A 16,671-nucleotide genomic window follows, 5' to 3' on the forward strand; every position below is an offset into this window, starting at 1 on the left:
TTGGGCAGCAGTGCTATCTGCATGAGTGTGCATGTCTATGTGTGGTTAGAGCGCATGTTTTTCTCCATCTTATGTACAAATAAGGCAAAAAGGGACAGATGGCACCAGCTGAGATCGAGCCCTCCTCGATTGCTTCGTGTGCTTCACTCATGTGTGCGTGAATTGTGTGTATTAACACATGCACACATTTCTAATCCCGTTTTTGCCACCGTTTAAACTGTGACCGATAGAGCATCTTTGTTTTGGGTTCAAATAGTTTGTGCATCGTTTTTATGGCACATCAGTTAAACAGACCACAGAAAATGCCCAAAGAAGCTTGTTCAAGTAATTTCTCCCATATAGTCAAATTTGTTTTGTAGGACCCTATGAAATCCATTTTATTTTTTTCAAATTCCATTTGACTTTTTTCCCAAATGTAATATTTAAGGTTTTATTTGTTCTAAATTCTGTGTAATAGTTTAATTAAATGTTATCATCAAAAGGCTGTCTATTCAATTGAATTCATAAAACTTTTTAACGTAACAGTCAGTCTACTTTCCAACATGTATTATTTTTATCAAATGAAGTGCTTCTAAATAAATCCTCTCAGCACAATCCGAAATAGAACATTAGAGTTATTAATATAATTAATTAAAAAATTTTGTGAAATACAATGCTGCACAACAGAGCTTCACAGTATTAATCCATTGATAAACTTTTATTCAGTTCAACAGCACTGCTTATACTTAAATATAATGTTCATATTATTGATATCTTTATTGCATTGAATGTTAAATTTGACTAAAGTAGTTATTTTTCTGCTGCATTTTCTTTAATTTCACATTTAGTTATATCTTTTTTTTTTTTTTCTTTTTTTTTTTTTGGCTGGTAAAAGCCCTTTTAGTTTTGCATATTTTGATGACAGCTTCACACCGCCAGTTCAACCGTTCTATATGGCCTAATGTGCTTGTTAAACCGCAAAAGGCTGCAATTTATTTATATAAATATATAGTCTACATGTGGTGCATGCTTCAATTAGGCTTGATGCTCTTGGTGAGTGTTTTCAGTGCACGAGTGGCTTCCCACATCCACATTGAAGCGCTCCACATATGCAAATAGTAAATGTATTCACAAAATCTCTTTCACAATTCTGTGCACTTCACACATTGCGGAAATCATATGGCCCTAGTTGGTGTTTTTTGTAGTAGATTTGTTTGTTTGTGGGTTCCTGTGATGTACTGGTTTAGTCATCACTCCCTGTTGCAGTGCTGTTTTCCATCTTGGAAAGTGACTTCCTTTTATATGGAAATTATGTTTTGATATACAGTATTTGTGTGTGTTTATCAAGTACATGTAAATGACTGTGGCAATGGTACTGAAACACCCGTGCTACTCAAACTCTGTGAAACAGGAAGTGGGTTGAGGTTTGTCTTGCACTGGGGTGTGTTGTGCCTTTATCAGATAAAGTGTAATCATGGTTGGGTTCTCATTTTTTCGTTGGAACATTGGCTAATACATAGTAAATGGATCATTGTGTCATATAGGAAGACCACACGAGGTGAAAAAAATTAACATTATTATTATTATTATTATTATTATTATAAAAATATAATATTCCTAGAAATTGAGTAAAGTTATTACATTCATAATTTCAGGCTTAAATACACATTACCCATTTTTGCCCATGTTTACACTTAGTGCAGTGTTTCCTAAAGAATTGTGATTTTTGCAGTGCCTAATCAGAACTTTGTGAATGGCCCATAGTAGGCTTCTTACGCCAGCGCACCCTGACTTTGTACATGCTCAAACTTTTAATCTTACGACTTTGTTTACACATAGCATCAAAATGGAACTTTTCCGGTAATGTTACAACTTGTCATCATTAAAAATAATTGCCAGAGGGGCCCTTGGTAGCTCAGCGAGTATTGACGCTGGAGTCGTGAGTTCGAATCCAGGGCGTACTGAGTGAATCCAGCCAGGACTCCTAAGCAACCAAATTGGTCTGGTTGCTAGGGAGGGTAGAGTCACATGGGGTAACCTCCTCGTGGTCTCGATTAAGCGGTTCTCGCTCCTCAATGGGGCACATGGTAAATTGTGCGTGGAGAGTAGCATGAGCCTCCACATGCTGTGAGTCTCCGCGGTGTCATGCACAGCGAGCCACGTGATAAGATGCACAGATTGACGGTCTCGGAAGAGTAGGCAACTGAGACTTGTCCTCCGCCACCTGGATTGAGGTGAGTAACCACGCCACCACAAAGACATACTAAGTACTGGGAATTGGGCATTCCAAATTGGGAGAAAAGGGGATAAAAAATAGATAAATAAATAAAAAAAAGAATGTGAAATGTCGGGGGCCTGGGTAGATCAGCGATTATTGACGCTGACTACCACCCCTGGAGTCGCGAGTTCAAATCCAGGGTGTGCTGAGTGACTCCAGCCAGGTCTCCTAAGCAACCAATTGGCCTGGTTGCTAGGGAGGGTAGAGTCACATGGGGTAACCTCCTTGTGGTCGTGATTAGTGGTACTTGCTCTCAGTGGGGTACATGGTAATGTGTGCTTGGATCGCGGAGAGTAGCATGAGCCTCCACATGCGGAGTCTCCACGGTATCATGTACAATGAGCCACGGTGCGTGGATTGATGGTCTCCGAAGCGGACGCAACTGAGACTTGTCCTCCGCCACCTGGATTGAGGTGAGTAACCACACCACCACGAAGACATACTAAGTACTGGGAATTGGGCATTCCAAATTGTGAGAAAAAGGGATAAAAATAGATAAATAATAAAAAAAATTAAAAAATGTGAAATGTCAGAATAATAGTAGAGAATGATTTATTTTAGCTTTTATTTCTTTTGTCACATTCCCAGTGGGTGAGTAGTTTACATCCACTTTGTTAGTATTTGGAAGCATTGCCTTTAAATTTTGAGTTTTGGGTAGCCTTCCACAAGCTTCTCACAATAAGTTGCTGGAATTTTGGCCCATTCCTCCAGACAGAACTGGTGTAACTGAGTCAGGATTGTAGGCCTTCTTGCTCACACAAGCTGTTTCAATTCTGCCCACAATTTTTCTATTGGATTGAGGTCAGAGCTTTGTAATAGCCACTCCAATACCTTGACTTTGTTGTCCTTAAGCCATTTTGCCACAACTTTGGAGGTATGATTGGGGTCATTGTCCATTTTGGAAGACCCATTTGCGACTGAGCTTTGCGACTGAGATGTCTTGAGATGTTGTTTCAATATCCACATGATTTTCCTTCCTCATGATGCCATCTATTTTGTGAAGTGCACCAGTCCCTCCTGCAGCAAAACACCCCCACAACATGCTGCCACCCCCATGCTTCACGGTTGGGATGGTGTTCTTCAGCTTGCAAGCCTCACCCTTTTTTCTCCAAACATAACGATGTTCATTATGGCCAAACAGATCGATTTTTGTTTCATTAGACCAGAGGACATTTCTCCAGAAAGTAAGATCTTTGTCCCCATGTGCACTTGCAAACTGTAGTCTGGCTTTTTTATGGCAGTTTAGGAGCAGTGGCTTCTTCCTTGCTGAGCAGCCTTTCAGGTTATGTTGATATTGGACTCGTTGTACTGTGGATATAGATACTTGTCTACCTGTTTTCTCCAGCATCTTCACAAGGTCCTTTGCTATTTTTCTGGGATTGATTTGCACTTTTCACACCAAACTACATTCATCTCTAGGAGACAGAACGTGTCTCCTTCCTGAGTGGTATGATGGCTGCGTGGTCCCATTGTGTTTATACTCGCGTACTGTTATTTGTACAGATGAACGTGGTGCATTCAGGCACTTGAAAATCCCAGGGATGAACCAGACTTGTGGAGGTCCACAATTATATTTTATTCTGATTCTTGGCTTATTTCTTTAGATTTTCACATGATGTCAAGCAAAGATGCACTGAGTTTGAAGTTAGGCCTTAAAATACTTCTACAGGTACACCTCCAATTGACTCCAATTAGCGAATCAGAAGCTAAATTAGGCTTGACATCATTTTTTGGAATTTTCCAAGCTGCTTAAAGGCACAGTTAGTATATGTAAACTTCTGACCCACTGGAATTGTGATCGTCAGTTAAAAGTGAAACAGTCTCTCTGTAAACAATTGTTGGAAACATTATTTGTGGTATGCACAAAGTAGATGTCCTAAACAACTTGCTAAAACTATAGTTTGCTAATATGAAATCTGTGGAGTGGTTAAAAAATGAGTTTCAATGACTTCAACCTAAGTGTATGTAAACTTCTGACTTGAACTGTATACCCCTATTAAAGAACATTGTTTAAGACGTTTACATGACCTTACACATTTACAGCTTATTATATATAATTGGTGGAAGATTGTGAATGTGTTGTATGTGTACACCGATCAGCCACAACATTAAAACCACCTGCCTAATATTGTGTAGGTCCCCCTCGTGCGGCCAAAACAGCTCTGACCTGTCAAGGCATGGACTCCACAAGACCTCTGAAGGTGTCCTGTGGTATCTGGCACCAAGACGTTAGGAGCAGATCCTTTATGTCCCATAAGTTGCGAGGTGGGGCCACCATGGATCGGACTTGTTGATCCAGCACATCCCATAGATGCTCAATCGGATTGAGATCTGGGGAATTTAGAGGCCAGGTCAACACCTTGAACTCTGTCACGTTCCTCAAACTATTCCTGAACAATTTTTGCAGTGTGGCAGAGCGCATCATCCTGCTGAAAGAGGCCACTGCTATCAGGAAATACTGTTGCCATGAAGGGGTGTTTGTGGTCTGCAACAATCTTTAGCAAGGTGGTACGTGTGAAAGTAACATCCACATGAATGCCAGTACCCAAGGTTTCCCAGCAGAACATTGCCCAGAGCATCACACTGCCTCCGCCGGCCTGCCTTCTTCCCATGGTGCATCCTGCTGCCATCTCTTTCCCATGTAAACGACGCACACGCACCCGGCCATCTACATGATCTAAAAGAAAATGTGATTCATCAGACCATGCCACCTTCTTCCTTTGCTCCATGGTCCAGTTCTGATGCTCACGTGCCCATTGTAGGCGCTTTCGGCGGTGGACTGGGGTCAGCATGGGCACTCTGACTGGTCTGCGGCTATGCAGCCCCATACGCAGCAAGCTGCGATGCACTGTGTGTTCTGACACCTTTCTTTCATGGCCAGTATTACGTTTTCATCAATTTGTGCTACAAGAGCTCTTCTGTAGGATGGGACCAGACGAGCTAGCCTTCGCTCCCCACGTGCAACAGTGAGCCTTTGGCGCCCATGACCCTGTCGCCGGTTCACCGGTTGTCCTTCCTTGGACCACTTTTGGTAGGTACTAACCACTGCATACCAGGAACACCCTACAAGACCTGTCGTTTTGGAGATGATGTGACCCAGTCGTCTAGCCATTACACATTTGGCTCTTGTCAAAGTCACTCAGATCCTTACGCTTGCTGATTTTTTTCCTGCTTCCAACACATGAAATTCAAGAACTGACTGTTCACTTGCTGCCTAATATATCCCACCCTTGACAGGTGCCATTGTAATGAGATAATACATGTTATTCACTTCACCTGTCAGTGATTTTATTGTTGTGGCTGATCAGTATATATGAGCGAGAGAGAGAGCGTGAAATTGCTCTCAATGGCTATGAAATGTGTTGTTGGATGTTTGGTTTCATGTGATGGCCATCGCTGATACCTACACACTCTTGCTGAGGTGAGCAAATAAACTCTTCTCAGAGGTAAATCAACAGTCTGCATGTGTGAGCTATTACACCAGCAGATCATTTTGAGATTCAAACTCGTTTTATATTAAAGGAAAAAAAAAAAAGAAATGCTGTAGTCGAGGTGGATAGCTTCTCTTGGCTTTCTGACTGACTTGAGCAGTGCTTATATAAAAACCTGTCAGTTTAGCATTTTATGTGTGTGTGTGTGTGCTTTAGAGTAACTCTATTAAGCAGAGGATTCATGTACGGCATTGCTTTAACATTTTATGGACTGGCAGTGGGTCTGTTTTCTGTGTCATGGCCTTTTGTCGCCTATTTAGTGTCATCTTGCAGGTTTGTCTCTCAGGGCTCAAACCTGGACCTGGTGATTAGGCTTTTGTCTGAACTGAAGGCCTTCTTAAATTCTTGGTTCTTAAGTTCCCGTTCTTCCTTACACATTATCTTGATGTTTAATAAAGGTTGGCAGCTGTTTACACACTTGGCTTTGACATTTTTTAAATGCTGAAGTGCTACAGAATATTTAGTACAGAGCTGACCTTAGGACATAAGCTTGTATAATAAATGTCATGTTACAGGCTTCAACTGAAAGCATGGTGTGTGTGTGTATGGTTGAGGGGAGCAGACAGAATATGCTTGTAAAATGATATGACCAGATGGAGGGACAAAGGAGTGACAATATACGTTGTGGAAAAGGACAGTGGGAAGCTTTAGGAGGGCTGTTCTGCTAACAAACTATAGCAATGATGGACTGATGATGTTCTGGTATTCAAGGCAATGCCTGAAATAGGGTTGCCACGGGTAACCTGTCTTAGGACCATTGGCTTAATTTTTTTTTTCTTTCTCCCTGTTTGTTTCTAGGACAACAGGAACATGTCTGATGACAAGCCCGTTCAGCGCTCTAAGGTACATTTTTATTTCTTTACACATCCTTCTCTCTTCTCCATCTGTTAAACCGTATTTAATGCTGCCCCCGTCTCTAGGTTTTTCATATTGTGCTTTAAATTAACCGTAGGTCTGCAATACAAACTGAAATTAAAGCATTATAAACTTTTAAAAGGGAGGACAGAAAGCTCTCCATATATTTTGTTTTTAACGGCAAAGGCCGTGCGTCCAATCGAATGTTAAAGAGATGCATGCATCGAGCTGTTCATCCCAGGACAACGCTGCCGCGGCGGGCAGCTCTACAGGAATGGATACCTGTGGGGTGACCGCCAAAGCAGGGCTAACTGACACGAGGGGATCCTGGCCCGACAGACTAGTTTGGCGTGCTAGCCTGCGCTGAAGGCTCTTGATGGTGAAGCATGCAGAGTGCTCACACGATTCGGGTTTGTCGATCGCCACTTGAGCATGTTTCAACACAAGACATGCAGTGCAGACCTGGTGTGTGTCTTTGCATGAGATCTTATTTCCGCAAGAGCAAAGTCGCGAAGAGTCCCCCACGCTAGCCAAGGTACTCTGCATTGCTGCAGCCATTTAGCTGGAGTGCTAAGAAATTCCTGTATGAGCTGGTGTGTAGAATGTAGTAATATACTGAAAAACGGCGTGGTGGCCTGTAAATTGACACAAAAAACAACCAGTGTGGAGGCCAGTTGATGACTATATCTTAATGGCAATCCAGGCTTCTGAAGTGAAGCAAGAAAAGGTTTTTGAATGATGTGATGTAATGTAATAGGGTTTCTAGGAATACACGGAAGGGGCATATCCCATAGTGAGACACCGAAATGTATGCTTGAAAGAGAATTTTTTTCGCAAAAAATCCTTGGATGGGAACATAGTTATTGACAGGCTGCAAGATAAAAGTACTACTACATTAAAGGTGCTGTAAGCAAATGTTTTTTTTTTTCATGGAAAAGCAAAAAACTTTACTACACCCTTAAAGATATTAATGAAATAATTGTCCTGAGATATATCTCACCATCTCTGTGACAGCTGTAGACTTCGTAAACAGTAAACAAAAGTGTCAGTGGACATTTACGCTTTTCACCTGTCAATCATTTTGCTCGTTCTCATTTGAAGTGGATCATTTAGGCTAAGATTCATAATGTTTGTCAGTTGAGGGCGCTATTGCGCGACTGTTTAATTTGACAGCCACAGGAACAAACAATGCTGCTCTTTTGCTCGAATTTGGTCTCTGAATTAAATTTGGAAGGCGGGGTTTTGGAATGAGGGGGTGCGGCTAAGTCAATGGCTCAGTCATGTGAAAATTGCTTACAGCACCTTTAAATGCATGTCCACCTTCAACTAGAAGGTTTTTGCCAACCACAGTGGTTTTTGCTGTGAATTTTAGAGTGCAAAAGTTGGGTTCCGGATGTAAAAATCCCATTAATTTTCTCCATAGACAAATTGTTACATTTTAACAATAACTTAAAAACCTTTAAAGACAGACCAACCGTTAGCTCTGAACTTTTTAATCGATGGTTTATGCTTCTATTGAAGCCATCAATCTGTGTTAACTGTTGCAAATTAGCTCTACAGTGACCGCTCACTCCCATAATGCACTTTGAGTAGAATCGTTCTCCAATAGTTTAAGCGTTTATTTTTTCATCATTGTTAATTCGAACAGTATTAGTCAGCTTACTGTTGAATTACTCTTGGAGCATCTTAAATGACTGAAAGTAAATTGGTGTGTGCCTTCTGTTTTGTACCAGTCTTTCAGTTTCAAGACCGAGAAAGAGACGTGTGCATCATGTGAAAAGACAGTGTATCCGATGGAGAGACTTGTGGCCAACAACCTCATCTTCCACACCACATGCTTCTGCTGCAAGCACTGCAACACCAAACTCAGGTTAGACACTTCCTCACCAGCACATGCTGGGAATGTATAGCAAACACAAGCAGTTAAATGTGTGTGTTGCATACATACTATTAGACTGATCATTCATCTGTGAGTGTTGTGTTTGTCAATCAAACCTAGTCTAGACTCAAATGGCCAGAACTTTCACTATCAGCATACAATACTGATGATTCAGACCACAAACCAGCCAGAATGAAGAACCTTTTTTTTAATTATGTTTAGAGGATAGGTAAATCTGAAATGACACTGATGATAACACAACAATAGATCGTCATGCAAGAAATTGGTAGCGCATTCAAGTAATGCCACAGCAGTCTCCATGATGGGTGGTAAAAGACAACACAGAAGAAATTAGTGGAACACTTGTAGATCTTTAGGGTCAGAATTTCTGTCTGTCCAAAAGTAATAAGAACCGATTATGTTGTTGGCATAACTGAAAACAAAGCCAAATATACAGTGTTCAAAGATATCATGTTCTCTTTTTACATATATTTGATGCTCTAAACCTCACAAACTGGAATTTCCAATGTGTAGTTTTTCATCTAAAGTGCTCATAGCTTTGTGCCTTTCCCACACAATTTTGTTTCCCAGTAGACTGATTTAAAGCAGTGCAGCCAGCCAGTTAGATTGGAATGACTGGTGATGTCAGTCGGCTCTTGCCATTTTAACAGGGGTATAGATTACATTGTTTGATTTTATTAATGCTTTGAATGTATGTAATAATTCATCATGTTAATTAAGCTTGTGTTGATATTTGTTTGTGAATCTGAGCATGCTGTGATAGACAGTGTAAATTGTTTGGCTATTCTAAGAGAAATGGTTAAATGATAACTTTCAGTCAGATGAGAGAACTGTTTACTTTAGTGAAATCTGTGTTATGTGATGTTTTCTGCATTTAATATGGGATACAATGGAGATACTTCAATAATTCAGTTGCTGATTATTTTTTATTATTTACTATTTCAGAAACCTTGCATAAGTCCACTACTTAATAAGAAATCATCAAAAACCTTAAACACCTGCATGCCTCCGAGTTCTCTAATAGGAACTCTATTGTGGCCAGTGTTTAATTCACCAGCATTTAAAAGCCCTCAGTGAACAGTTTTATAGAAAATCATGCCTAGATGTCTTTAAGCCCCCAGTGAGCAAGCCAAATCAACTGTGGCAAGGGCAAAAAAAAAACCCTAAGATGTAGTTAATGGAGAGAATAAACCTTGAGAGGAACCAGACTCCAGACGCTGTGGTGTCCGTCCTCCTCTGGCTTTACAATAAATATACTATGTCTATATATTATGTGTATAGTAGTGTGTGTGTGTATATATATATATATATATATATATATATATATATATAGTATGTGTAACAGGTCACATGTTCGATGGAGATGTTAAAGCTAGCAATAGAAATGATTAGTTGTTTTTGTCTGGCTTATGTGGATATATCACAAAGAGGGACAGGGTGAGGACAGCTGCCAGGCAGGCATTTCAGATGAGCAGGTAAGAATTAAAATTTTCTGATAGGGAAGAATGCTTGATATGATGCACAGTATACAATTATTTAAGAGTATGCTATGAAAGTGAATCTGTATTTATCTGTGCATTCATTCAAACTGTTATTATGCAAAGTGTAAAACATTTATTTTTATTTTTATTATAAATGCTTGGGATCTCGGGATGGATGTATATATAGAGTTCTGTGAAAAAAGTATTTTACCCCTTCCTGATTTCTTCTATTTTTGTGTATTTTTCACACTAAATTGTTTTAGATCTTCAAAAGAGATATAACATAAAACAAAGGCAACCTGAGTAAACACAAAATGCAGTTTTCAACTGTGTGCATGTATGTATGTGTGTGTGTGTGTGTGTGTGTGTGTGTGTATATATATATATATATATAAAATATATTTTTTATTATTGAAGCAAAAGTTAAAAGTTATCCAACACCTGTATCACCCATGTAAAAAACTATCTGCCCCCTTAAACTTAATAGCTGGTTGTGCCACATTTAGCAGCAACAACTGCAACCAAACGCTTCAGATAACTGGAGATCAGTCTTTCACAACGCTGTGGTGGAATTTGGGCCCACTCTTCTTTGCAGAACTGCTTTAGTTCAGCCACATTTGAGGATTTTTGAGCATGAACTGCCTGTTTAAGGTTCTGCCACAGCATCTCAATCAAGTTCAAGTCAGGACTTTGACTAGGCCACTCCAAAAATTGAATTTGCTTCATTTGAGCCACTCAGAGGTGGAGTTACTCCTATGCTTTGGATCATTGTCTTGCTGCATAATCCAGTTGTGCTTGAGCTTCAACTCACGGACTGATGACCAGATGTTTATCTTTAGGATTTTCTGGTAGAGAGCAGAATTCATGTTTCCCTCAATTTTTGCAAGTCGTCCTGGCCCTGAAGCAGCAAAGCATCCCCCACACCATCACACTACCACCACCATGCTTGACCGTAGGTATGATGTACATTTTGTGGAATTCTGATTTGATTTACGCCAGATATAACGGGACCCCTGTCTTCCAAACAGTTCCACTTTTGACTCATCAGTCCACAGAACATTTTCCCAAATGGTTTGATGATAATCAAGGTGTGTTTTAGCAAAATTCGGACGAGCCTTAATGTTCTTCTGGGTTAGCAATGGTTTTCGCCTCACCACTCTTCCATGGATGGCATTTTTGGTCAGTGTCTTTCTGATAGTGGAGTCATGAACAGTGACATTTATAGATGCGAGAGAGGCCTACAGTTCCTTGGATGTTGTCCTTGGCTTTTTTGTGACTTCCTGGATGAGTCATTGCTATGCTCTTGGAGGAATTTTGGAAGGTCGGCCACTTCTGGGAAGGTTCACTACTGTGCCAAGTTTTCTCCATTTGGAGATAATGGCTCTCACTATGGTTCTTTGGAGTCCCAAAGCCTTTGAAATAGCTTAGTAACCTTCCCAGACTGATGTATTTCAATTACCTTTTTCCTTATTTCTGGAAATTCTTTCGACCTTGGCATAGTGTGCTACTGAGTGAGATATTCTTGAGAAAAAGTTCTAGTTATGTGTTGATTTGATTGAACAGGGCAGGCAGTAATCAGGCCTGTGTGTGTCTAGTCCAGCTGAACCCCATTATGAATGAAGTTTCATAGATTTGGGGATTTAGTAACTAAGGGGGTATATACTTTTTCACACAGGCCCAGTTGGTATTGGATAACTTTTTTGCTTTAGTAAGTAACATTTATAATTTAAAAACTGTATTTTGTGTTTACTCCGATTGCCTTTGTCAAACAAAATCTAACATAAAAACATTCTATATCTCATCAGCCTCTCGTCTCTTCACAATACAACAGTTTGATATAATTTTTGAGAATATGTGATATGTGATTTTTTTTTTTTTTTTTTAATGTTTTATTTTTAAGAGTATGTGATATCATTTGAAAGAACTTATCAACTGAACTTTCTAAAAACATCAGCATTTTTTATGATACTTAAATAATTAGAACTAAAATGTTGCATCCATGTATGAATGTACATTTTCATATATATATATATATATGTATAAGAATTATCATATAATTTAATGAATTCTGACAAACATTCAAAGCATAAGAACCACAGAATCAAAGCATAAAAAAATATTCCTTAATTTCAGTGTCAAATATGATCTTACCCCCCAGTTATAATGGTTGCTCTGCCCCTGCATCAGACAGTCCCTGAGCATGCCTAGCTTGGCATTTCCACTGTGCCACATGCCTGATGTGCAATATACTGTACATCAGACTGCCTATGATCATGTCTAGCTATTAGTGTTCTCACTTGTCTTCTCTGCTTTGTAGTTTGGGTTCCTATGCAGCACTGCAGGGAGAGTTCTACTGCAAGCCACACTTCCAGCAGCTCTTCAAGAGTAAAGGGAACTACGACGAGGGCTTCGGTCGCAAGCAGCACAAGGAGCTCTGGTCCTCCAAGGATGCAGAGAGCATTACCAAGTCATCATAATTGTTAGCAATTTTGTGTTTTGTTTGGTTTTTTCCCCCTCCAAAGCTAACCTTTACCTTTTGCTCACCAATGATGATGACCCTTACTGTACTCTGCTCAGTGACCACTCCCCCCCAACACACACACACACACACACACACACACACACACACACTCATTTCTAGCACACAACTGGCTAAGCCAGTGCTCTTCATGTGACAATTACACAATCACAAAAAAAACCTCTGATGTGGTTGATAACCTTCCCTTAAAGGTTTTTTTTTTTTACATTTGCTCTTATTTTTAATTTTCAAAATTTATTCAGCTTTAGCATACCTCATTTTATGTTCATTATACTGTATTTTTATATTTCTTATTTGATGTCCAGTGCTGTGGAGTTCATCCACAGTAAAAGGTTAGTTGATAGTGACCAAAATCTTTTGAATCCCTCATAAGCGGGATGATTCTCTTATTAGTGTCATCATGATCCTGTTTGGCAGTACTAGTATTGGTTTGTTTTTGTTGTTATTCTATCGTAAGAGTGGTCTCAAGATGAAATGCCTGCATGAATATAAAGACTTAGATTAAACACTCAGGTAACAATTTTGGGATATTGCATCAAAATTAATCGGCGATCTTTTATGTCCATAGTTGACCTAATGTTTGTTTTTATGATTAATATTTTTCCCACGCTTGTGTTGCAGCAATCAGTACTGTTTTCAGACTACATGGCCTACCAGTGTTCCTTTCAACAGTAAGACTGTCTTTATATTTTGTTTTGCTTTGTTAGCGCAGGGTATTTTATCTGTGAATCTACAGGGTACGCTGTACTGTAAATAACTCCACTAGAGTTTAATTCAACCCATCCCTTTTTACTTACCTGCTCTTTCCACACATTACTTTCTTTTGGCATAATAATCAATGATGAAACATTTTGCATATCCTGTAAGACTGTGATTTAAACCAATCAAATACTGTTGTTGTCTTATTCATGAGGTTCCTTTTCAAATGAGGCATTTGAATATCCAAATGCCCATTACTGAAGATTAACATCTTTTAGTTTTCCAAATTAATATTTACACTTGACTGAATTCTAAAACTGTGATATACTTTTTTCTCTCCCTTTTTCTGACGCCCTCTAGTGTTTTGAATGATAATCCTTTTTTGCCTAAAGTCATGTTGTTCTCTTAGCTCAAGTATCCGGCATTGATGTCATCTAGTGATAATATCTTTGCTCATCATATCAGGGTTCAACATGTCTCTTTCTGTATCTCTGTTGTCTTATTTTAGTGTTTTAGTCATATTTTTAGTTAATGCCCTTCAGCAAACTGCACATCTTAACTTTTTTTTTTATTGTTGCTTAATGATTTCTTGCAAAGGCATATGTACATAGGTACCACAAGGTAGAGTGAATGTACTGTGATGCACTGTACTGTACTTGCGCCTTGCTGCATGGGACCATGCTTGTACTATAAATTAAGATAATCACAGGGAACTAGGTCTCAGAGGAAATTACATTTATGATGTGTCACGTCAATGCTTCTCTGTGACGGGATTGTTGGGACTTTGCGAGTACATACTTAACAGTATGGCTCCTAAGCATTGCTCAGGAATATGGATGAGTCTCAATGATCCAGCTATGTAACCCCTATTGTTCATTGTTAAAAGCTGTTGTTCAATTGAGCTTTGTTCACTAAATTGCAGATCATTTTCATACTCTTAAATAGGCAAATAGTCAGTGGTTGGGGTTTTGTCATGCTCATCTATGAAGGCTAGTAAGCAGAAAGGGGAGGGGTGTTCGGTAGATCTACATTCAGATGAACACTTCCATCACAGGTTTGATATGCACATTTACATGTCGACGTGAAACTGTGACTTTGAGTCTTGTGATTTGTCACTGTGGCCATTTTATAAGCTGTGACCTCTCCAGTGGTTCATGTATTTGTGTAAAAACATCATTGACATCTTCATGCAGTTTCTTGAAATTAATGAGATGCCTGTTTTTTAATCCGATTTCTTTTTGTGTTTTGTAGTGGAACAAATGGTAAAGCCAGGTGTTTTCCTGTCTGTATTTGTTAAATGCCATAAGGAAGTGGTCTGTATAGATAATTAGTTTTGGTGGCTTGTGTATTTTCAGTGTCTTGTCTGCCTTCCAGTGCAATGGCCTTTTTGTCTGTATGTTTGAGGAAATGCTACATTTAGACTCGCAAAGCCGTTGAGAATCATCCAAATGTTTTCAATCAACTTGAATGCCACAAAAGTCCCTTTGTGAATATATTATAAGATCATTTATCAAAAGCTCTTGGCATAAACTGGAATACTATTTCATATTAAGCCTTGGACTTTTCGTTTAATTTTTGTTCCAAATCCTGTATAAGAACACAATTTATTTTTCTACGAGAGGTTTTCTCTCGTTTCAAAATCTGCAACTCTTCAAAATTACATAATAAACTCTTCTCACCCTCTCAATACTTTCAAGCGGTTGCACCAGTAAATGATTTGGTCTTGTTTACAATGCTTTCTTTTCTGTTCCATATGTGCTTTTATTTTAGGAACAACATTTTCCTCCGACACAAATCACTGTGTTTACACCAGTTTTTAGATGTGTTTGCACGCAGTGCACCAAGGTACAAATTACACAATAAACTTCTAATGCTCACTGTCTTTTATAATCTATAGATTAAATGAGAAAAGGGTATGCTTGTCTTTGCTCTGTTCTGAGGGACTTGTAGTTACTGAAAATAAGTGTGAGTGTGTCTTTATAAATGTATGGATATTTAAGGTTGCAAAAGATTATTTTTAAATGCACTTGACACTGTCCACATGGGTTGAGTGAGCAGAGATGAATATACTCAAAGTGTAGTACTCTATGCTGTATACAAAACTTGATCAGCAGAGCAAGGAGGCTTAAAAGCAGGAGGAGGTCTTGGCTCTTGTCTCTTTTATCCCCATCAGGTTTTATTGGTAACACTTTACAGTAAGGTTACATTCATTAACATTAGATAATGCATTAGGTATCACGAACAAACAATAAATCATATATATTTTTTACAGCATTTATAAATCTTTGTTAATGTTAGTTAATAAAAATACAATTTTCATTGTTCATTGTGCATTAACTAATAGTAACGAATACTATTTTAGATTTTAACAATGTATTAGTATGTTGAATTTAACATTGACAGTCTTTATTAATTTTGGTTATTGTTAGTTCATGTTAGCTCATGTTAACAGAAAGAACCTCATTAGGAAGTGTTACTGGTTTATTTTTGTCTTTGTACTTTTATTAGCCCTCCAGTTTAACTGCTACAAGAATCTATAATAAAATGCAATGTCTCCTTTCATTTCCCCACAGTCTTGTCTGCTCCTTTTCTCCCCTTGTTTATTTTTATTTTTTTACATGCTTTTGGAGTAAAAGAATAAATGGTATGCTGGTGTTTCTGTCTTTTTGAGTGTTTTCTTTTACAATAAAGCTGGTACTTTGAGTTTGAACTGTAAAAATCAAAAGATATTTGAGGCACCTTGGCATCCCTCAGATGGCAGAACCAACTGGAGATTCTTCAGACACCCTTTCAGTTCTTTTGAAACCTACTCTTAGTTCCTGCAAGAACTCTAGGCTGTCAACTGTTCCTCCAGTAACTCCATTGGTAACACTTTAAATTAAGGTTCCATTTGTTAACATGAACTAACAATGAACAATACTTGTTAAACCTTTATTAATTTTAGTTAATAGTAATTTTAACATAATACATTTTTAAAATCTAAAATTGCATTCGTTTTTAGTTTTTATTTATTTATTTGAAAAACAAAGGCACATACTGGAACCACACATGAAGTTCAACTTTATCTTGAAGAAGCTTGACTTACATTACTTTATGATAATGTATTGTCCTTTCCATAATATATTCAATAGACCTAGTTATACATACTATTGCATCATTGATGTTGATTTAATTTTAAGGGAGTTAATAAATTTTTTTTTCTTTTTCTGATTAACAATTTTTTTTATTGTTTCACATATTAAACACAGAAAAACAAAACATATATAAACAGAATCAACAATTAACCCCCATTATTACCCCTCCCAATCCCCAACCCCACCCTGGCCCCCAACAACATTCCAGTGGTCTCTACATCGATGACCGCCCCATTGCCCAAAATACAGAATCTGGGGCAAAATGAAACCCGAGTGACCAACACGTCACACACAAAACTCTGACCCTTCAACCAA

At 38.6% G+C, this 16,671-nt stretch overlaps 1 protein-coding gene across 1 annotated transcript in view; it reads left to right on the forward strand.

The window, feature by feature from the left end:
• The window catches only part of LOC127450163 (LIM domain-containing protein 2-like), a 29,114-nt gene extending 13,237 nt beyond the window's left edge, over positions 1 to 15,877 (forward strand). Inside the window, exons 2-4 of the mRNA XM_051714014.1 lie at positions 6,547 to 6,591; positions 8,337 to 8,473; positions 12,302 to 15,877. Of these exons, the coding sequence (XP_051569974.1) occupies positions 6,547 to 6,591; positions 8,337 to 8,473; positions 12,302 to 12,461 (342 nt within the window). The 3' untranslated portion in view covers positions 12,462 to 15,877. The remainder of the gene's footprint in view (positions 1 to 6,546; positions 6,592 to 8,336; positions 8,474 to 12,301) is intronic.
• The last annotated feature ends 794 nt before the right edge of the window (positions 15,878 to 16,671 follow it).

Source organism: Myxocyprinus asiaticus, chromosome 13 (assembly GCF_019703515.2).
Source record: "Myxocyprinus asiaticus isolate MX2 ecotype Aquarium Trade chromosome 13, UBuf_Myxa_2, whole genome shotgun sequence".
In the NCBI taxonomy this organism is placed as follows: Eukaryota; Metazoa; Chordata; class Actinopteri; order Cypriniformes; family Catostomidae; genus Myxocyprinus; species Myxocyprinus asiaticus.